The following is a 22,507-nucleotide window of genomic DNA, read 5'->3' on the forward strand; positions in this document are numbered from 1 at the left end:
TTACTTTTGATGTTGCTCATTAAACAGCAGAGGCCTGTTCCAACACTGAGGCTGATGTTCATTCCCCTCATTCCTGGGAACCTTTGGAGCTGGACTTGTGAGCTATTGAAATATCATCTCCTCTGCTATTTGCAAAGGAAGGCCTCTTTTATTTTGGTGTCCTATGGAATCTGAAAAACAAAAACAAGTGGAGCAATTCATTAAATGACTGAAAGCACTAAGTTAAATACTCATCAGTGCTGGGCCTGTCATGCCAGAAGATAAATGTGCCATCCCCATGCCATTTATGTACAAAGCTGGTCATCTGTTTAATAACACAGTGCTGTAGTATCTTCTTCAACTCATTATCATAGGAAATAGGCAGCCAAAGAGATACAATGTGCTTTATAGACTCCAGTAGTCTAGAATAGAATAGTGACATTAATATACTTAAATCATAGGAAGTGATAGGAACTCTTTAATGGGGAGCGGATGGAATATTAACTTAGACAGCTGCTCTTATCTTCATTTCCTCATGCCCCTTTCAACACTGACCCAATTATCTCATATCTACATCCATAGTGAGTTGTTTGTTGCACCTACAAAGATAATCTGGAGAAGGATAAAATGTAAGGAAAAGGCATAGAGCAGATACTATAACCACAAATGCAAGCAGATGTTAAACTATGTGGTGTCAGAATTGGCCATAAGGTTGAGCCTAAGGGTAAATCCTGATTACCCAATGCTCCAAAAGTTCAGTAATTGAGTATTAAGTTTTAAAATTCAGTGTACTGAGTTTCTAGTTGAGCTCAAAAGATATTATGAACAATTTTCAACATGGTTCTATGATGGAATGGTGAATTTTCTCCTCAAAACTTAGTTAGCATGTAGTTCTGTTTAATTATGTTCTCATAGCTAAGTTTGAATACTTAGTTCAGTAGCATATTCACAATATTTTCAGCATATAAGCTTTCAAGAGTCAGAGCTGTTGACAAAGTATAAATACGCAAAGAGGGGCAAAGCACCACACAAAAGAATAAAATAACTTTATTAAGAAGAAAAACAAACTTTGTATAGAGAGATAGACCCAATTAACTGCCTAGCTGTTGTTCTGCCTTCATTCAGTCCATTGTGGAGACAAACAGGAAGGACATATATTTAAAAGAGCAGTAAGTTTCCGAAAGCACAATCAGGAAATAGTAGAAAACAATTTGAAAAATATAAGCATGTTCCTAATCTAACTATGGTAAATACACATCTCTTCTGATGCCCCCATAGGATCAGGCATTTGCCTGGGGCAAACAAGTGGGCAGGGCTTGGTGATGGGGAGCGGATGGAATAAGTAGAGGTCGAGCCCCCTTAGAGAAATGCTTGATCGCAAAGCGGCCCCCTTCCCTGGCACCCAACATCTCCCCACCCCCACCAAGGAGTGGCAGCAGAAGGGCCAGCTGCCTCAGGCTGCGAGTCACTGAGCTTGTATCCACCATTGCAAAGGTGTGATGGAGGACTGGCAGCCATCAGGAGGTGGTCACAACTACTCCTGCTCCAGAGGGAAGGCTGCAGGGGTTAACACCGGGGAACTGTGGTTGTTGCTCTATCTGATATGAGCTACTGCTATACCCAGTTTCTGTTTTGCAGCACAGGAAGGTCAGGCAACTTGTGGCCAGTGTGCACACCGCCAAACTGTCCTCTGCCCACTGAGGTAAATGTCACTGGGCATGGCTGGCTGGGGTGTATGGTTCCCACCACCTGCAGGAGCTTGAAAGGACCTAGTAAACCCCCATAAAGTATGGTGCCCAGAGTGTGAGGGTATTCTTTACATCCTTTTGAATAATGCACTACAGATTTCACATATTCTGACAAAAACTTTCTTCATCAAAGCTTTGACTCTTGCAAGGCCACACTACAAAATCTTGTTGGTCTCTAAGGTGCTACTGGACTTGAATTGGGTTGTTCTATTGTAGACCAATATGGCTATGCTCTGAAACTTGACTAATTCACCCTATTTACTGGTATTCTATCAAAAATATATTGTTGTGTAAAGGGAAAGAAATGGAATTTGCAAACCCTTGCACAAGGCATGGGAAAAAAAATCAAAGTACTGATCTGACCAGAATAAAGCAGAGAAACCACTATTGTCGAAAACTCTTACACAATATACATAGATTGTATTAAGAACATACAAACATCAATATCTTTAACATGTATGTGGAGCACATCATGAGAAAGGTGGGGTTAGATGAGATACAAATTGGGATCAAGATTGCAGGGAGATATATCAACAACCTCAGATATGCAGATGACACCACTTTAATGGCAGAGGGCAAAGAGAAAATAAAGAGCCTCTTGATGCGGGTGAAGGAGAATGCAAAAGTTGGCTTGAAACTGAACATCAAGAAAACAAAGATCATGGCTTCTGGCCCTATCAATTCCTGGCAAATAGATGGGGGAAAAATGGAGGTAGTGACAGATTTTATTTTCCTGGGCTCCAAGATCACTGCAGATGGGAACTGCAGCAAAGAAATTAAAAGACGCTTGTTCCTGGGGAGGAAAGCTATGGCAACTCTAGACAGCATCCTAAAAAGCAGAGACGTCACCCTGCCAGCAAAAGTGCGTCTAGTCAAGGCTATGGTGTTCCTAGTTGCAATGTATGGCTGTGAAAATTGGACCATAAAGAAGACCAAGCGTCAAAGAATTGAGGCTTTTGAACTCTGGTGCTGGAGAAGACTCCCTTGGACTGCAAGGCAAACAAACCAGTCAGTCCTAGAGGAGATCAGCCCTGACTGCTCTTTAGAAGGCCAGATCCTGAAGATGAAACTCAAATACTTTGGCCACCTCATGAGAAGGAAGGACTCCCTGGAGAAGAGCCTAATGCTGGGAGTGATTGAGGGCAAAAGAAGAAGGGGATGATAGAGAATGAGGTGGCTGGATGGAGTCACTGAAGCAGCCGGTGCGAGCTTAAATGGACTCCAGGGAATGGTCGAGAAGGCCTGGAGAATCATTGTCCATGGGGTTGCAGTGGGTCGGACATGATGTCGTGACTAACAACAACAAAATTTCTATTTTATAATGTTATTGTTATGATCTTGTTATTATTGTTATAATGTTATTACTGTTACTGTTACTGTTACCATATGTTAATTGTATCTTTTCCTGTTTTCTGTAAACCGCCCTGAGCCCTCAGGGAGGGCGGTATATAAATATAATAAATAAAATAAATAATAAAATTAAAGAACCAACTCTTCTTCTTCTTGACCTTTATACAGCTAGTGGGAAGTATAGCTGAAGGACCACCTGTTTTCGAAAGAACCTAGCCATGCACTCCAGTCATCTTTGGAGGCTTCCTTAGGGTACCTCACCATCTGAAGTTAGAGAACTAAGAAACTGAGAAAGTGAAGGCAGCAGAATTCTAGAACTTCCTCTCAAAGGAATTTAGTCTCACTCTTTCATTGCCTTCTGTGGCCAGGTGAAGATTTCTTGTTTGATTTGGCATTGTTATTGGCCCTCCTCCCTGGTTGTGCTACATATTTGTATTTATATGCTTTTTGAATTGTTAATTTATTCAGCTGAGTTGGCAGAGACAGAGTGGAATAGAAGTCCAAATAAATAAACATTGAATATATACTTAAATGCCTTTTTCTCAATTGTTTAAATGTTTTCATATTGACATATTCTAATGTTTTGATGCTTGTTGTCTCAGGTCCCTTATTTGGGTGGAAAGGCAGCATAGAAGAAGAAGAAGCAGAAGCAGAAGCAGAAGCAGAAGCAGAAGCAGAAGCAGAAGCAGAAGCAGAAGCAGAAGCAGAAGAAGAAGAAGAAGAAGAATTGGTTCTGATATGCCGCTTTTCTCTACCATAAGGCATCTTACAATCTCCTTTCCTGTTTTCTCCCCACAACAGACACCCTGTGAGGTGGGTGAGGCTAAGAGAGCCCTGATATTACTGCTCAGTCAAAACAGCTTTATCAGGGCTATGATGACCCCCAAGGTCACCCAGTTGGCTGCATGTGGGGGAGCGCAGAATCAAACCCGGCTTGCCAGATTAGAAGTCCACGCGCCCCTAATCACGACACCAAGCTGGCTCTCTGTAAACAAAAGAATTAAATGTTTCGCACACCCCACTTGTATACATGCACATGTGCATGAGTTTGACATGAATGAGATGGTTGCCGTCTCCCCTTGAATCCTCAGTGGTCTAGTAGTACTGTCATGCATTGTACTTAGATATAGTGATCTGACGTATGCAGTAAAAATGCATTGTAATTTTATACTTCTCTGTTTTGCATTTTTGTATGTGGGTATAAAGCAATGTATTTGTTATTGAAGACTCCTGTCAGAAATTGTGCTCCTCTGTTAGAATGGGATGTCTTCTGGGCTTTTTGAATAGAAATGAGTTTCAACTTAGTTTTATCTCCTCGACGTAATGTCCATGGGGCTGATCTGACTGGATTCTGCATGCATGCCAGAAGGTGGATGTAGCTGTTTTTTAAATGCATTGCTGATGAGGAAGTTCAGCAGTAGAAACTCCTGGGAATGGACTAGGACATCTGCACGAAAGAGTGGAGAGGATGTGGCAGGTGGCTAGTTAGTGTCCTTTGTTTTAACGCTTGAAAGGGGTAAAAATAAATTCTGTGATTCAATAAAAAACCCCCCAAAAAACAGACCCCATGAAAATATTTACCTGTATTTTGACCTTAACATTTTGAGTGCAAAGTCCTTCTCTTATAATTTTATTTTTCAGTACCCACACAAAGGTGTCTTGAGAAAATGTGTCACTTTTTATATGACAGAAATGGATATTAACTTTTTGTCATTCCTTCCATCTCCATAATTTAAGCAAACATCTGCTTCCATTGCCTTTTTTTCTTTGTTCTTTCTGTGCCAGGTCTTATAAAACAAGATACCCCAGGATTTCATTCTAAAAATCTAATATTACTGCCTTGTGGCCCGGCAGATTCCTGCTTAATAAGACTGTCTTACAGAATTCCTGCACAGTAACTGAATCCTCAGGGATTCCTTCCTGGTAACCCTATCTCCCTGGACTTCAGGAGCAATGCTTCTTGATGGGATCATCCCAGCCCATCCAGATGACAAGGAAAGAAGCCTTTTTACAAGATTAAAAAAAGTACACATAAAGGGGATTCACTATATTATTTTGGTATTTTTCAAGTTTATAAGAATATCAATTTTCCAATTGCTTTTACAGTCCAGAGCTTAGATATGAATGCTGGGAGGCGGGTGTTGGTCTGTATGACAAGGGACAGGTGTGCTTGCCTTTAGTAGCTTAGGGACTTCATCCTCACCCCAGTAACACTTGAGCACATGCTGGGATTCCTCTGCTAATACTAAGATCTGTGGAAAGAGTGTCTGACGTATTTGCGGAACTTCCCAGAGGTGGGGGTGGTCGAAATATAGGACCTATATTGAAGCTATTTAAAAGATGACCACGTGGTAACGGAACCTGGTGAGGTGGTTGCTTCCTTCCAGTCAAATCTAACTGCCAACCACATAGACAGGCTATCACTGCCCTCCTTTCCCCTAGCTTTCCATGCTGAGCTGAAGAGAGTGGTTAGTCTGAGCTTAACTACTTTTAAGCAGCTGCAGTGCTTAAGGGGAGTTCCTACTCAGGCAGATTGCCACGTATGTCGTGGAGTCCTACAGAAATTTGGGTCATAATATTTGTGTGTATTTGTTTTATTGTTTCCAGGTTGGTAGCTGTTTTGAACAAATTCCTTTCTCTGTAAATAGGATTAAATATGTGAGTTATTTGATAAATGAGTAAAAACGGATAGGCAGGAAAGAGAAAGATATATTACTTGCACTTGTTTATAAATAGACTCGGACTCTGCTTACAGGAGTCATTAAATCCATTCAAGGTGCTCCCCCCAAATCCACACACTAGGGCCTTGAATGGATTTAATGACCTACAGAGGGCCAATTGTGTCTGCTGACTCCCCCCCCCCCACAACTGAACAGTGTGCCATCAAACTGTAACTGATTTACAACAGCCCTAGTAAGGGGCATTCAATGCATGTGATAAACATGCCTCCCTCTATAGAGTCTTCCTTGGTGGTTCTCCACATAAGTAGCAACTTTGCTTAGTTTCTGAGATCTAAACCATATCATTCCACATCTGGAATGAAGCATGCACATCACCAAACCACAGCCCACCATCATATGCATAAAGTGTTCCTCGGGACATAGCTCCATTACATAGCATTGCAGATCACATATGAAAACAAGAACCAATCAAAATGACACACTCAGATTGCCTGTGAATCACTCCCAACTAATGATGAATTGGCAAAGAAGAGAAATATAAATAGTGTATATCAGTGGTCCCCAACCTTTTTATCACCGGGGACCAGTCAACGCTTGACAATTTTACTGAGGCCTGGAGGGGTAGTCTTTTGCCAAGGGACGTTGCCGTCGCCTGAGCCCCTGCTCTGCTTGCTTTCCCGCTGGCGCTCCTGACTTTCCGCCACCCACTGGGGGACACTGCCAGCAACAGCTTCGCAGTGCCACGCCAAGGGGGAGCCCCAGCCATGGCAGCCACCGGAGAGCACCAAAGGTGAGCCAATGGCAGGGCAGCCCCCGAGGCAGCAGTCGGGGAGGAGGACGAGGAGGAGCCATGGCCCAGTACCGACTGATCCACAGTCCAGTACTGGTCCCCGGACTGGGGGTTGGGGACCACTGGTGTATATAATAAACATGTCCCTTTTACTCCAAAGTCTGACATTATCAAAGCTGGCTATTCATTCCTACTCTTAAACTTTAAGAAATCTGCATAGATTATCAAATCCCAAATGACCAGTCAGAAGTCCTGCTGAGCAAAAGCACCAACTGATCTCATCCACCTTCTAGAAACATTGGGTGGGCATCAGGAAAGGTGTTTGCTAATACCATGGTGGCTGTGATGACCATGTTGAGGACTCCAATCTAGGATGTTGAATAGGCCCAGAGATAAATGCCCTGTCCCTTTAATAAAGCCTTAATGGGTTCTATACATTAGGCCGCTGTTAAAGGGGTTTGTTGGGAACTCTTTCTCCACCAGCCTCTGAAGAGCTGCCCCTAGTCAGAGCAGACAGTACAAATGTATGATTCCGTAAATGGCACCTTCCTATGTTCAGTTAATCCCTTCTTCAACCTTGGGGTTGGGGCAGCTTGAAATTCAGTTACTTCTCTTAACCAATAATTACTTACATTCCTATCCTTTAAGAATTCAAGGGTTCTCTTAACTGGTGAAGAGAAATAAACTTTGAACTATGCAAAGGATAGCTCACATGGCATGTTGCTCTTCTTCCTCGCCAGTAAGCATACCAAGTCAGTGATACCCACAGATGTGAATTGAAGGCAGCACAGTGGTCCTCAGGGTCCAGTTACCTCTGAATAGCTGTCCATGCATTCTAATGGTAGATGGCAAACCAGGTCACATTGGACTCCTGCACTGGTGTGTTGCATGCAGGATGACTGCTAGTCAGAGGCTCTTCATGATAGTGTTAAAAAGAAAATGAAGAAAATAATAAAACATTAGACTCATGTTTCAGTGTAACTACAAAATGAATTACTACTAGTAAGACTAAAAACATAGCAAGAATTAAAGCACTGAAAAAAAGAAAATGCAATTAATCTAGGATCCATAGAACCCCTTGTATACAGTTAAGGCATTATGCATGCAAAGGGCTGCTAATTTGCCATTCTAGCTAAAGCTCTCTGCGCTGCATGGAAAGCCAATCCAGAAGAACCTTTCTTTGTAGCATGTGTGCTTCCCTATACACACATTACGTGTATTATGTACACCAGCATGGATGCCTGTACCTCTGTAAATAAAAAAAGAATCAATATACACATTCATTTTTAAATAAAACTGGGATAAATGTTCTGGATAAATTGTGGGTTTTAACTGTGTGTTCAATTACACATTTTTAAAATATAGTTGAATAATTGCTCAGGTTTGTATCAAGAAGCATGTGGACACAGTTAATGTATTGCATTAAGATTCACTGTGCTGTATGTGCAGGGATAACTTTGTGTAGGTGTGTAAGGAGTATATTTGGCTTATAGTGTACTGAAAAGCCATGAGAACACCATTTGCAGGCTTTGGGTTCCATTGTATTCTAGCACAAATCAATGAGTAAGAAAGAAAGAAAGAAAGAAAGAAAGAAAGAAAGAAAGAAAGAAAGAAAGAAAGAAAGAAAGAAAGAAAGAAAGAAAGAAAAATTACTGAACACCTCTCTAACCCACAGTGTTACAAATATTCTCATTTATTCTCTTTCAAAGGGACAGTCAGTTGAGCATAGGACAGCAAAGAGAGAACACGTCGTGAAGAAAGAAAGATGCATACCCTCAATAAGAGGGGAGAGGGAGAGGCAGCGAGAGATCTCAAATGTATGTAAATCTTAGGGCTTACAGCTGTGGCCAAAAGAGAGTGTTGCTTACACCAAGACTTCCGTGAGCCCCTTAAGGAGCCTCATAACTATCTTGTGAGTCACCACCCCAAAATACTATGAATACTATTGGCTCAGTGAGGTTAGCAATGCAGGACTGGAAACAATCTAGAGAACTTCAGGTCAGGAGGGAGCAATGGCCGAGTGCTCTGTGGAAGAAGAGGAAGGGTGTCATGACGATACAGCTCTCAGACACTCTGTGGCTGTTGGATGGTACTGCAGGAGTGACATAATTTTCTTGTAAGGCAAAATGCATAGTATCATTGACACTTTTTTTTCCTTATGAGGATATATATATATATATGGAGAAGGAAGAAGGTGGGGGGGGGGAGAACTCTCACCCCCCTTTATCCTGTGAGGATTTATATAAGTGCATGATTGCTAGAATGTTTAATATTACTAAGCCAGAAGGAGAGAGAAGCAGGTTTAGAAGAGTAAATCCATATAGCCAGTCTGCTTGTGATCAAGAATTAGGGGAACACAGGCAAACTATCCATCTTGATAGCCATCCATATCAACCACAAGTTATATCTAGACAGGGCAATTGCCTTGCATTCCAATCAGGATTTGTCATTGTCCTTTCAAGGCAAAAGGAAAGGATTGCACATATGTTGTGCTGCACTTTTTCATCCTAGGCAAGAGTATTCACACCTTGCAAAGTACTGAATTATCACTGCTCTATCGCAGTCATTCACAGCTAGATTTTCATGTGTTAACAGGACTATCAGGTTGCAAAGGATTGCTACAGCACATTGGAACTGTGCCAAAAATCCAGTGGTGTCATGGGTGCAAATGATTGTTATGGCAAATAATCTGGAACTTGTTTACAATCCTTTGGAAATAAAAAGGCTGGGGTTTGTTTCTGTGCCTTTAACGGAAGCATGATATGCAAAAATTAAGCACAGACACATCTTTCTCGCTTGGAGATCAAGGATGGGGGGGGGGACTTCTGTTCAGTATCTATATAAGAAGCTTCAATTAAAGGCATGGGAGCAGAGCCAGGAAATAAATCAGACAGATTTATGCAAGCAAGCAGGTAATCTCAGTGTGTTGCAATCTGACAATGCTATTAGGATGCATCCTACTTCAGAGCCACTGGATGCAGGTAGATGCCTGGAGTCTGTGTACTGTAAAAATAGGAAGAATCCATAAAAGTGGCATCATCCCCACACAGAACAATCCAAGGTGGTCAGCTAGTTAATTTCCTTAATTAGGACTCTGAATGTTATCACAAGGCAGGGAAGGCAGACTCCTGGTCAGATACCAAGGCAATAAATCAATAGAGGGCCTTTGCTGAGTGCTCCTGAAATGTTCTGGTCATTCACTCCCAATAATTACCATGTCAACAAAACTCTGGATTTGAATCACAGCCCTGATTTCACTTGGGCGGGAGGGGTATATTAGCCCAGAAGAGTAGGAACTCAGAGCCAAGAAAATGGCTGAGCTGAAAATAAATGTGTGAAGTAAAGGAGAGAGGGGGGAGTGTAAAGAATACAGCACCAAAGTCAAGGAAATCAAATGCTTGGTCATCAGTAGCTTTGGGGCAAGGCAGGGTTAATGTGAATGGAGCCTACTTTTTAAAATGGCACTTGAGTTTTCAGGCAGTATTTCCTGATGACATCATAATGCATTGGACAAGTTGCTAGAACAGCAAAAATGACATGGAGAGATATTTGCACATTCACAAAGTGCTATATTTGGAGAGCTATAAATCCCAATCTTCAGTCATATAAATACCTTGATTTTGCAAGCAGACTCAAATATATGATTTTGAGGTGAAAACATAAACTATATTATTGCACAGAGCTTGGTTCACTTCAGTGCAGCTCAAGAGAACCTGGATTGTGTTCTAAATCAGCTGAGCGAAGCGTTTGACTGTGCTATGCTCAATGACGCAGTCATACTGCTAAAATCATCATCCTTCCTGTTTCTCAGGAACATCGCTTGTAACTCTGCAGAAATAGGACTGGCATTTACTACAGGAGATCAAATGAAGTGAAACATCAGATGCAAGAGATCCATTCTGAGTTATAGCTGGCTTGCTTTCAAGGTACAGGTTTCACTTTTGTTTTCCCTCAGATACCCATTCCTCAGGGGAGTAAAGTTCCAGAAATAAATGACCCTTTCAAGAATTCAGCAACATATTACTGACTTCACAGACTCTTCCAAACATATCCTGTGTGCAAAATATGCATTTATAGATGCCTCCAATAATTTAGGGCCATTTCGCACAGAGCTCAAAGTTGCTATTTGGTTGCCGTTTGTGAAAGCGCTACTTCAAGTAGCGAAATGTAACTAGCCGTGCCCGTAACGCACAGCTGCGGTTTTTGCGGAATTTGGCACTTTCACTTCTCGCCACTTTCGTAACCCACAGGCTTCCGGTTCTCCGTCTTATCGCTACAAAGGAGGTCCCTTTTTAGCGCTTCTGGCCTCCCGTGCCCGTCAATCAAACTGCAGGCACACCTTTGACCTCGACCCTGAAGCCGAACTTGTCGGGGTTCCCTTTTTTTTTAAAAAACCCAGGAAACCCCGTAGCAACGCGTTATCGTCCAATCATTGGCGCCCTTGGAACGTGTTTTCTATTGTTTTCTAGGAACCAGATGCATTGACATGTTTGATTGGTTAATCCCCGCCCACAGTACACGCCCACAGGTTACCTGCTTATATGCACCTGGGCAGACACGCGGTCGGCCTCACTCTTTTGTTTGCGTAGCCTACTGCCCGCAGCACAGGTCAACGTTGCAATGGAGAGGCTTATTTTTCAATTGCTGGCTTACATGCTCGCGGTGGTCCAGCGCATGAATATCGCCTTGTCGCGTCGGACGTCTGCTATCGCGGAGTACCGAGAACGGGTGGCCGGAACGCTGACCAGCAGCAGAAGACGTTCTGTAAGGGTAACCATGGCGGCCAAGAAACGCTGGCAAGCTCTGGCAGAGGTCCGGTTCCCCAGACAGTTCTGGGTGGACGAACGATCCTCTGACTGGTGGGAGAATTTTGTGTGGACTCGCTGGGATGATGACCACTGGATTGCCAACTTCAGGATGTCGAGGGGGACATTTTTTGAACTCGTGGAGGCTCTACGTGGACGCATGGAGAGGCAAGTCACTGGCATGCGGCGCCCCGTTCCAGTTGAAAAAAGGGTGGCTGCCGCATTGTGGTACTTGGCCACCCCTCAGTACTTCCGGACAGTAGCCCAGCAATTCGGACTCGGAGTCACTACGGTTGGCGATATCCTTAAGGAGTTCTGCCTCGCCATGGAGGCGGAATTGTTCAGCAAAGTCGTGTGCCTCGGAGACCGGCTTGGAGCGGTGAGTGTCATTCTATCCCCTTTGCCCTTTAAATTTTTTTTCTTGTTTGACAGGTCAGCAACGAAGACGCGATACACCCCACGCTGACATGCCATGGCTTATATTCTTTTCTTTCCCTTATTCCAGAGTATGGACGGGTTTGCCAGGCTTGGATTCCCGCATTGTTTTGCGGCCGTCGATGGAAGCCACATCCCTATCCGTGCCCCCGGGGGAAGCATAAAAGAGTACGGGAACAGGAAGGACTTTTGCTCTGTTCTCCTGCAAGGAACAGTGGACTTCTCCGGCCGGTTTATCGATGCCGAGGTGGGGTGGAGTGGCAGGAGGCATGATGCCCTTGTTTTCAGGGAATCCAACCTCAGGAAAGCCATGGACGAAGGGGTCTTTGTTCCAGGAAACCCCACCGCCACCATTGAGGGCGTGCGTGTGCCGGCGTTGGTCCTCGGGGACGGAGCCTACCCATTACGACGCTGGCTCATGACTCCCTACAAGCGGCCAAGGACGGACGTGCAGAGCCACTACAACCTCAGTCACTCCCGGGCAAGGAATGTAGTGGAGCGTGCCTTTGGACGTTTGAAGTCACGGTTCCGTTGTTTAATGTCACGACTCCATGTACATATTGACAATGTGACTCCGCTGATAATCGCATGTGTGATTTTGCACAACATATGCGAGGACAAGGGACATAACATCCCCTTCCCTGAGGACGAACCTGAACCTGTAGTCCTTCAGGATACACAGGACATCCCTGAAGCAAGGAGAAAAAGGATATATGCTGAGGGGTGCAAGGTTCGGGACGCCATAGCCACCCACATCTACAGAAACAGGAGGCGTGTTTAATTGTTTTTCCTACTCTGTTGTTGAATAAAGTTTTGTGTTCTTTGTTTAACCTTGTCTTGTGCGGTTTGTGTACTTTGCCAGCAAAAAAACGGGGATTCTCTGGTCCAAAAGCACTTTGACAGCCCTAAATGCTAACTCCCCACTGAAATTGACAAACACAATACGGAAGCGCTGAATGGGGAAAGTTCGGGGAGGCGGGTAGCCAGGAAGTATTGGCGACCCCTGTCAAACCGGAGGATCAATCCACTCATGTTCCAAGGAATAATTTTATTGGTGGGCAGCTTTGATACATTTAAAAAACGGGGTGGTCGATCGGAGCAACGCACGTTCGTTCCCTAACCGTCATTCCGAAGATGCCGAAGCCACGGAAGGGCTCCTTCTGGCAGCGCGCCGAGGCTGAGGCACTTCTGGAGCTTGTGCTACAATCAAAAAGTGTTGGCCGCCTAATGGCCAGCACCCATTGCCACACCAAGGGTGCCTACCTGGTGTTGGCTTCAAAGCTGAGGGAGAGGGGCTACGTCCGGACCTGGGAGCAGGTCCGGACAAAATTCAAGCGCCTTAAGCTGGACTTCCTAAACAGTCTGGAACAGTGGGGGGGGATCCCGCAGCCAAGTGGGAGGACGGTCTTCCACGACCAGATGGTTAAAATATGGGAGAAGGCTGGGAAGCCCCCCCTGGACATGAGGAGGCATATGGGTGAGTGCTGCCCTCGTTGTGTTTTGCCCTTAAACATGCATGGAATGACTAGCTGCCTCTTTCCCCTACTGTCCCCAATGAAATTCGAGAAAGTATTTAGATGCTGTCAACCCCCTCAGACTTAGCCAGCCAGTACTGTAGAACCACTTTGGTTATGCGCTTAGACTCTAACTGTGGTGTGTCTACCTGCTGTGTTTCATCTCTGTTTTGTGTGCTTTTAATTATGATTTGTCTTTTTCTTTGCCCAGCCACACAATCACCATCCAAGCTGGCAACAGCACCTGAGCGTGAGGAGGGGGAGGAAGAGGGACCTTCCACCTCGGGACAGGCTGCAGGTGAGAGTTTTATGCCTGTGCGGGAGACCCATGTGTGTGTACCCCCATGGAGCCATATGGGAGCCTGCTGTGATGCTCCCATTTGAAGTGTTATTAAATTCTTTGTTTGATTTCTATAGCTGAAACTGTGGAGGCAAGGCTGCGTGCCATGGAGGCCAGAGTTACTTCCCTGGAGGCTCAAGTGGCAGAGCTGAAAGGGGAGATTGAGCAGCACAGGCAACAGAGGGAGGCGGAAGAACGTAGGTTATGTTCCCCACTGCCCAACTCATCTCACACTGTGGCTAAGGCCACTTAAAAGTGTATGCATGTAAACTAAAGAAATTTGAAAATATGTGTGGTACTAATGTGTACTTTTTCTCCCTCCCCACAGTTAAGAAGAAGGAGGACGAAGAGCTCTTCCGGCGCAAAGTTAGGGGGACCGTGGGACGGCTGTGCAGGAGAGTTAGGGCGATGGAAGGGGCTGGGGAGGGGAGCGGTGGGAACTGAGTTTTGTTTCCTGTTTGTGTTTTGGGGTAGGGGTTGGGGGGGGGGGCTCCAAGTTTCATTCCCTAATGTTTTTCCCCTGTTAAATGTATACCTTTGTTAAAAAAAATAGGTTTTCCAGGGGGGTGGGGGGTGGTGGTGCTGGTGGGGCTCCAAGTTTCATTCCCTAATGTTTTTCCCCTGTTAAAATGTTGTTTAAAATAAAATGTTATTGCAAATTTTATAACAAGACTCCAGTGTGACTTCTTAAACTCGCACATATTTAACCCCACACCACACTCCTAAAACTCCTTGAACTAACACCCCTCCAACCTCCAACCCACACAGCAGTACCACAATATACACAATCACTAGAGAGGCCGCTTTCAGCCTTGCAGATTCTACAGTAGGGTACACAGAGACAGAGTCAAAAATATAAACTTTATTCAACAAACAACAAAACACAGATAACATGAAATAGAAAAAGTGGGCAAAACTAGGAGGGGGAGTACTTGTCTGCTGGTTTAATTTTTCTCTTTCCGAGAATAGTCCTCCTTCTTGTTTGGGTGGAGGCATTCTGAGAGGGAGTTGGTGGGGTGGGTGCTGGAAGTGGTGGTGTTGGTGTGGGTGGTGGTGGGGGGGCGATTTGTGGAGGGTAGGCCCTTTCCATGACCGCTACTGCCCTCTCCATGAGTCTCCTTATCAGTCGCACCTCCTCCACGCCTTCGCGTAGGATTTGGTTTGTCTCTCTAAGGACTGCCCTCAATTTTCTCCCCTCCTGGGCAATGAGTGTGAGCATGGCTTGGTCAGCGGCCGCGGCACGCCGTGACTCCTCATAGCAGTGCTCAAGGAGCCTCTCTCCCACGCTTGTCAAGACTGAGACGCGCCTCAGCCTGCCGCGTTCCCTCGTAAGCCTCTCCTCTGCTGGGAGCGCACCTCTAGGTGGTGGGCTGCCTGGAGGCAGGGGTGGTTCCTCCTCCTCATCTGAAAGAACCTCTGTTGGCAAAAAATGAGAAACAAAACTGTTAGTAACATCAAAAAAGTCAAAACACACCATGGTGGACATGGTGTCCTTTTTTGTCCCCGTGTTTTCCTGCCAAGAATTTAAACAATCCCCGGTGAGCACATGGCTATTGTTTGTTTGCCCATGTTGTGCTTTTACTTTTGCCTACTTTCACAGCAGGACTCTCAACAATTAAAAGGGAGCACATGGTTAGTGCCTAGCGACATTGTCCTGCAGCTATGGCTCGAAAGGAACAGGTCATGCACGCTCACCATCTTGAATCTGTATCCGCCTGCGCCGGGCAGGAGGTCCAAGCACCCCAGGCTGTTCCTCCTCCTGTGTTCCGGGTATGAAATCTGCAAAAAAAGGAAAAAAAAAAGATCTAGGACCAAAGGGTGGCAAAGCCAGCTTCAAAGCCTACACCAGCAACGCAGAGGGACTCTCTTCTTTCTCTTAGCAGTGCTGCTGCCCTGCACAAACAGAAAAGCACAAAGCAGTTAAAACAGCCCCCCCCCCTATTTTTACTAATACTTACCAATGTTAGTTGATGCCCCCGAATCACTATCCACGTCAGGTGCTGCTGGAGACTCTAGGGGCCCCGTCCCTGGCAACTGTGTCTCTGTGGACAAGAGCAGAAAATAGTGAAAAATGAGCAAGCATACACCATGAACCACAAAGCAAGCTCCCAAAGTAGTGAGCCAAAGTACTGCAGAAGGCCTATGGGCGAGGCATGCAGCAAATATTTTGGGGCTGTGGGTTAAACATGACCGTTTAAAATACTAACCACATCAAGCACTCCACAGCCAACCATCTTATTAAATCTTTTAAAAATTAAAATTAAATTATAACATTAAAACCGTTTCAAATAGTAACCACAGCAAGCACTCCACAGCCTACCTTCTTTTAAAATCTTTTAAAAATTAAATTATAAAATTATAAAATTAAAACCGTTTCAAATAGTAACCACAGCAAGCACTCCACAGCCTACCATCTTATGCGTTGCAACGAACACACGAGAAAACGATGCCCAAACGTCAGAACACACATTTGCTCAAAAGGAAATATAAAATAAAAAGAAAATCACTTACCGGAGGCAAGGGGCGTTTGCTCAGGAGCCTCCTCTTGCTCCCCAGGAGCGATGGCGATCAGGTCCAGCGTTACCGATTCCGCGGCTCGTTGCTGGACGGGGGGTGGAGGGCGAAAGCTGGACGAGGTTCCCTCGCCGGGATCCTCCTCAGCGGGTGGTTCCTCGACCGGGGCAGCCGGCTTCCGAACCACCTTAAGGCTCCGGCCGACGCGCTTCGGCCTGCCGGATCCTTCCCCGTCCCCGTACAGCTGGCGCTGCTCCTCGAAGTAGGGGCAGGTAACCTTTTCGTTGCCGGAACCCTTATTATGGTTCACGGCACGCATGTACTCTGCCCTCATTGTCTTGGTCTTCGACCGGCATTCAAGGCCGGTCCTGTTGTGGCCCAGGGCGCGCATCTTAATAGCCACTTGTTCAAAAACCTCCCTATTCCTGTGGGAGGACTGGAACGCGTCCTGGATTTTCTCCTCCGAGAAAATCCCGATCAGGTCCCTGATCTCCGCGTCCCTCCAAGTAGGGCCACGGCCGGTTGCAGGGACGGACGAGGCTTGAGAAGACGATTCCATGTTGCTTTCGCTAGTAGCTGAGCAAAATGGTGGTGGGAGGTGCAGGGTGCAACGGATCATATACCTTCCCGCACACAAAGACAAAGGGACTAGCCGGCTCCTGATTGGTGGAGGGCAGCAGGGGACACGCACATTGGCCACATCAGGTCACATGTCACGTTCAAAACTCCTCGCGCGGGAACAGGATCTGCTCCTAATGGCCAGATTGGCGCCCTTGTTGTTTGACTTAACGCATGCGCGTATTCGTTTACACGCGAGAAGAGCAGTTTGAACATGCAGCGGGAGCCATTTTAGGAAAATGTCCGCCATTACACAAACGCATGCCGGTGTTCAACCGAGAGCAAGTGCGGCAGTACTCGGCAGTTCCCCAATAATATTCACCAGCCACAGCATAAATCAACCAAACATGACATGTTACTGGCGTACGTTCGTTGGCACGCTCAGAGGAATGTTTTTTAAAATGAACGGGGGACGGCGACTCCGCTTGCCGGAGGTCTAGCCGCCAATGGAAGGGGTTGTCCGCACCCAAGCACAAGCACGCACCGGGAACCACACAAAGACCCACTACACATAAGCCGCCCCTCATGATATCACCACGAATCATGTCTATTGAACCCCTGTAAGCTAAGCAGGAGACTGCGAGCGGCGACCGTTCGTTGGCACGCTCAGAGGAAAATTTTTTAAAATGAACGGGGGACGGCAACTCCGCTTGCCGGAGGTCTAGCCGCCAATGGAAGGGGTTGTCCGCACCCAAGCACAAGCACGCACCGGGAACCACACAAAGACCCACTACACATAAGCCGCCCCTCATGATATCACCACGAATCATGTCTATTGAACCCCTCTAAGCTAAGCAGGAGACTGCGAGCGGCGAACGTTCGTTGGCACGCTCAGAGGAAAATTTTTTAAAATGCTCCCTGTACGTTGACTCCGCTAGGACTGGCCGATGGTAGACGGGGTTTTAAGCTTTGGGCAAATTTTGGGAACGTGACGGTGTGTGCCACTGTGCTTGTGAAAAACTCTTGTGGTGTCCGGGCAGAATTTCCGAAAGTGATCGTGCTTGAAAGCCAGTCGCTGTCCCGTTGCCTCGTAGATCCCCGCTCGCTCGGAGAAAAAAAAAATGGCGAACAGTTCGCCGGAAGTTTGGAGGACAGGCTCGGGAGGAGGGACTTTGAAGAACCCGCAACAATGGTAACGCACAGGTCTTTAGCGCTAGTGTTGCAGATTGGTTGCAGGAGTGTATCGCTATCCGGAGGGTGAATCCAGTTTTCTGGATTCCCCTAGAAGCGCTACAACGAAGCGCTTTTGGCGGTTCGGTTTCAGGATTGTTGCAGATTGTTTACGACGTCGTGCGTTATGGCAAATTAGTAGCGTTTTCAATCAGCTACCATTGTGCTATTTTTAAGCCGTGGGAAATGCCCCTTAGTATGTACAAAAGAAAACATTCGCATGGACTCCTGAAGCTTTATTTTCAATCATTATATGACTAACAACTGTGAATTGATTAAATGCACGTTCTGATTTTCCAGTAGTTTATTAATGCTGCATCCTGTCCCCTTCCTAGTCACAGATTAACAGAAAGAGAAGACCACTCAGCAAAATCTGTAGAAGTTCCCCCTAATGTTGCCACTTGGCTCTGGTCTCCAGACATTGACTGACTCTGAATGTGGAGTTTCCCTTTCAATTGCCATAGCTAGTAGCCATTGAGAGACCTATCCTCTGTGAATCTGTCTAATCTCCTTTTAACGATTCTTATGCCTGTGGCCATCAATACATCATCTGACAGCAAATTCCATAATTTAATCACTCATTCAATAAAGCAGTATTTCTTTCTGTCCATCCTAAATCTACAGGCCATTATCTTCATTGGAGGCCCACAAGTTCTAGTATTTTGGGAGAGGGAGAAATATCTCCTTGTTTACTATTTTATATTGTGCCTAATTTATTAACCTCTCGTTGTCTGATTCCTGAACAGAAAAGCTCAGCATTTCTTCACAGAGGGGTTCCAATTCCTTTATTGTTATTTTTGATTAAACAACAATAATAACAATAATAATTTCATTTATAGCCCACCTTTTCACTCAAAGCAACTTGCATAATTTTCTGCTCTTCCATTTTATCCTCACAAGAATGCTCTGAAGTAAGCAAGGCTGAGACCATTTCTGCATGGAGGCGGAAAATGCATTGGGAAATGAAGCGTTTGCCCACTTCCTGATGGGAGACTCCCGATTAGGTGGCAGAAAAACTGGACAACCCACTGATTTCCCCCTTCTTCTCGGGTTGTCAGTCAACTTAACCCACTAATCCCCTCACAGCGGTGGTTTTGGGGACCCAAATGTCCCACCTGAGTCCCGAAACTATTTTTTTTAAATTATGGGAACCCATAGCAACAATAAAAAATTCTTCCTTATTTCTTTTTTGGGATTCTTTTTATGGCGGTCTTGATTTCTGTATTCTACCTAACGATGCCCACTGACTGGCAGAGCGCAACTCCATGCCCTGAGCATGCCTGAAGTGACCTTATTCAACTCTCCCCATGACACACATTTCTACCAGCTCCCTTTGTGCTTTGAGAGTAGTGAATTCAGGTGTGTGTGGAAATGAAGGATCACAGGGTGATGGCCATGCTGGCACAGGTGGGTGCGACCATCAACCTGATCTCTGCTAGCCTGATGACCATCGGGCATGAAACCACCCATTTCCTCAGGCATCTGCTTCATAGAAGGCACCTGTCAGAATCCCCTAGGTACTTCTGTCATGTTTTGTGATGTTTGATCTGTGATGTTCCCCAGAAGCCTGTCTTGACACTTCAAGGTTGCATCCTGCTGTTTAGTTTATAACTGCTAGCTTTCTCACAGCTATTCCCCCTCCCTCTTTCTTTCTTCCCTTCTTCCCCTGCACCTCTAATTCTCCCCTTTGTAGTTTAGGCTATCGGGTATGTTGAGTCTATCTGTGAAATGCAATTAGCTACATTCCCAAGGGGAGGGGGAGGGCAAAATGAATTTCACTAGGTTATATACTCTGTCCATGGACAAAGGACCTCAGTTCTGTCTAGGCAGGTGTAACCGATGTCTTCATTCTTAATAAAGAAACTTTCTTACACAGAATTTTGTGTTATTGGGGAAATTGAGCACTCTCACAGCACCATGAAACAGCACACCAGTCCATCTTGCAGGGTCCCCGGTGCAGCCAGTGGCTCCTGACCTCCCTTGGGAGAAGGCAAACTCCCAGGTGTCGGTGGTTTGGGCGTACCATGGTATGTTTCCCAAAACAGACATTGGTGGATGAGAGAAGTACCAACTGGTGGGAAAACTTTGTCCTGTCTGCATGGAGTAATGACCAGTGGATCTTGAACTTCAAGATGACCCAAGGGACCTTCCAGGAACTGGTCTCCACACTCTGAGGGAGGTTGCAGCACTAGACCACGATCATGTGTGGGCCAATCCCAGTGGAGAATAGGGTGGCTGCGGCACTCTGGGACCTGGCAGTACCGCCTTGTACTGACTGGTCTCCAAGCAGTATGGACTGGGCATCTCAACCATTGGAGAGAGTGTCCTCAAGGTCTGCTTCACCATGAAGGCAGAGTTGTATAGTAAGGTGGTCTGCCTGGGGAATGAAATTGGGAAGGTAAGATAGAATCCTGGCATTCTTGTACATTTCCTTTTGGGGGACAAATGCTAGGTAGCAACGCGGACACGCTGCCATGCTTCAATTTAAATTGGTGGGGAAGACCAACGGGGTTGGAATGCATAGTTGCTTTTAGCTCAACAGTCTTATCTGCGTTTCTTTCACAGAACTTGGATGGTTTTGGACAGACAGGCAAGCCAGTTGGAGGAGGAGGCATTCAGGGGTAGGACAGCCATCTTGAGTGGGTATTGAGAGCCAGTTTGGTGTAGTGGTTAGGAGTGCGGACTTCTAATCTGACATGCCGGGTTCGATTCTGCACTCCCCCACATGCAACCAGCTGGGTGACCTTAGACTCGCCACGGCACTGATAAAACTGTTCTGACCGAGCAGTGATATCAGGGCTCTCTCAGCCTCACCCACCCCACAGGGTGTCTGTTGTGGGGAGAGGAATGGGAAGGCGACTGTAAGCCGCTTTGAGCCTCCTTCGGGTAGGGAAAAGCGGCATATAAGAACCAACTCTTCTTCTTCTTCTTCTTCTAAGTGCTGAGTGGCACTTAAGCCATGAGATACGCTCCTCCTCCATGCACTTACCAGAAATTTATTATGTAGAACAGATTGAATGTATTTTCCACCAGTCCCAGACTTGCTGGCTCATGGTGGGTTACAAATAAAAGGCCCCACAATAGAACCCCAGTTAAAAACCCACCCTTACAATCTGCCCAGCAATTAAATAATCTAAAATTCAAAGCCCCTTACCCACAGCTCAATGAACCCCCCAACCAGCGCCTCAGGGGGACTGTTATTAAGGGGTTGGCCCGATGTTCTGGCTATTCTGAGGAGGGGCTTTCTGATCTTCTCTGCACCGGCCTCAGCCCAATTCCTGGTGTCAGAGCTCCATCTTGCCAGCCCTGCAGAATTGTGTAAGCTCCAACAAGGCTCTCAGCCACACTTCCCATGGACTAGGAACCACCAACAAATTTGCATGCACAGAGTGAATCCCCCTGCAGGGGGCATAAGGCAATAGACAGTCCCTCAGATATGCGGGGCCCAGATCTCTGAACTTGATCCAGAACACAACTGGTAACCAGTGCAGCTGCCTCAGCACAAGCTGGATATGGGCCCTCCAAGATGTTCCTGTGAGGGCCCTACCAGTCTTGCCATCTGGTGCTTTACTCTCTCTGCATATTCAAACTCTGCCAACAATACCTGCTGAGAGGAATGGTGGGCATGGGAGTGGACTAGATATTTGTTGATGGTGCACTTACAGGATGATAATATCAGGGAAGATGTCAATCAGCAACCAGATACTTGTATGGACATATCAGCACCTTCCAGCAAGGAGTGGGAATGGTCTCTCCGCTGTGATCACAAGTGGTGAATCAAAACTACTGGGCACATGTAGTGATTCAGACAGATTTTTATCTTTTTGCATGAGCCTTTGAGCTCATGATGATAATTCAAGGTGATAATGCAACCAAATCAGTGTTGGTCAATTGTAATGCAATCAGAAAGCAAGAAGAGGAAATGCAGTTCATGATGGAGGACATAGGGCAAACAGATGGATTTGCAGTGCTCTCAGAAAAGGCATTGATCAGTGAATCATAAGGCACTAATTTTCATGCACAGTGAACTACCTGTGAGCGTTCCAAGTCATCCATGCTGCATGATTACGCAAAAGTGTACACCTTAGATAAAACTGGGTTGATCTTCAAGGTGCCACTGGACTCAAATTTTGTTCTGCTGTTTCAGACCAACATGGCTACCCACCTGAATCTATGCCGTATGAATGTAATACCAGACCTGTAGCTGTTTGTGGCATATTAATTTTAGCAAATATTACAGAAAACAAATTCTTCTCTTTCTTAATAGTCTTAGCCACATCCTGTTCATTCCATCCACTATTTAAGTAATAGGTAATACAGGAGATAGAAGCATATGAAGAAAAAGGTGTCTCCTCTCTCCCATCCTGCAGTTCAGCACACCATTCAGATTCAGGCAGGGGGATGGCATTGAATATCCCTGACAAAGTTCCATGTGTACAGAAAAGTTAGCACCTCGGAGGGAAAGGCTTTGGACCACACAGAAATAAGAGCCAGCTTGGTGCAGTGAATAAAAGCAGTGGCCTCTGGAGAACCAGGTTTGATTCCCCACTCCCCCACTTGCAG

The 22,507-nt window shown here is 45.7% G+C and overlaps 1 protein-coding gene across 1 annotated transcript; it reads right to left on the reverse strand.

Moving 5' to 3' along the window:
- Positions 1–14,489: 14,489 nt before the first annotated feature.
- LOC143830130 (uncharacterized) lies at positions 14,490–18,138 on the reverse strand. Its single transcript, XM_077322082.1, has 4 exons — positions 16,154–18,138; positions 15,601–15,684; positions 15,338–15,421; positions 14,490–15,058 (listed from the first exon to the last, which is right to left on the reverse strand). The coding sequence occupies exons 1-4, from the start codon at positions 16,773–16,775 to the stop codon at positions 14,559–14,561; spliced, it is 1,290 nt and encodes a 429-aa protein (XP_077178197.1). The 5' UTR covers positions 16,776–18,138; the 3' UTR covers positions 14,490–14,558.
- Between the last annotated feature and the right edge of the window lie 4,369 nt (positions 18,139–22,507).

Source organism: Paroedura picta, chromosome 2, assembly GCF_049243985.1.
Source record: "Paroedura picta isolate Pp20150507F chromosome 2, Ppicta_v3.0, whole genome shotgun sequence".
Classification (NCBI taxonomy): Eukaryota; Metazoa; Chordata; class Lepidosauria; order Squamata; family Gekkonidae; genus Paroedura; species Paroedura picta.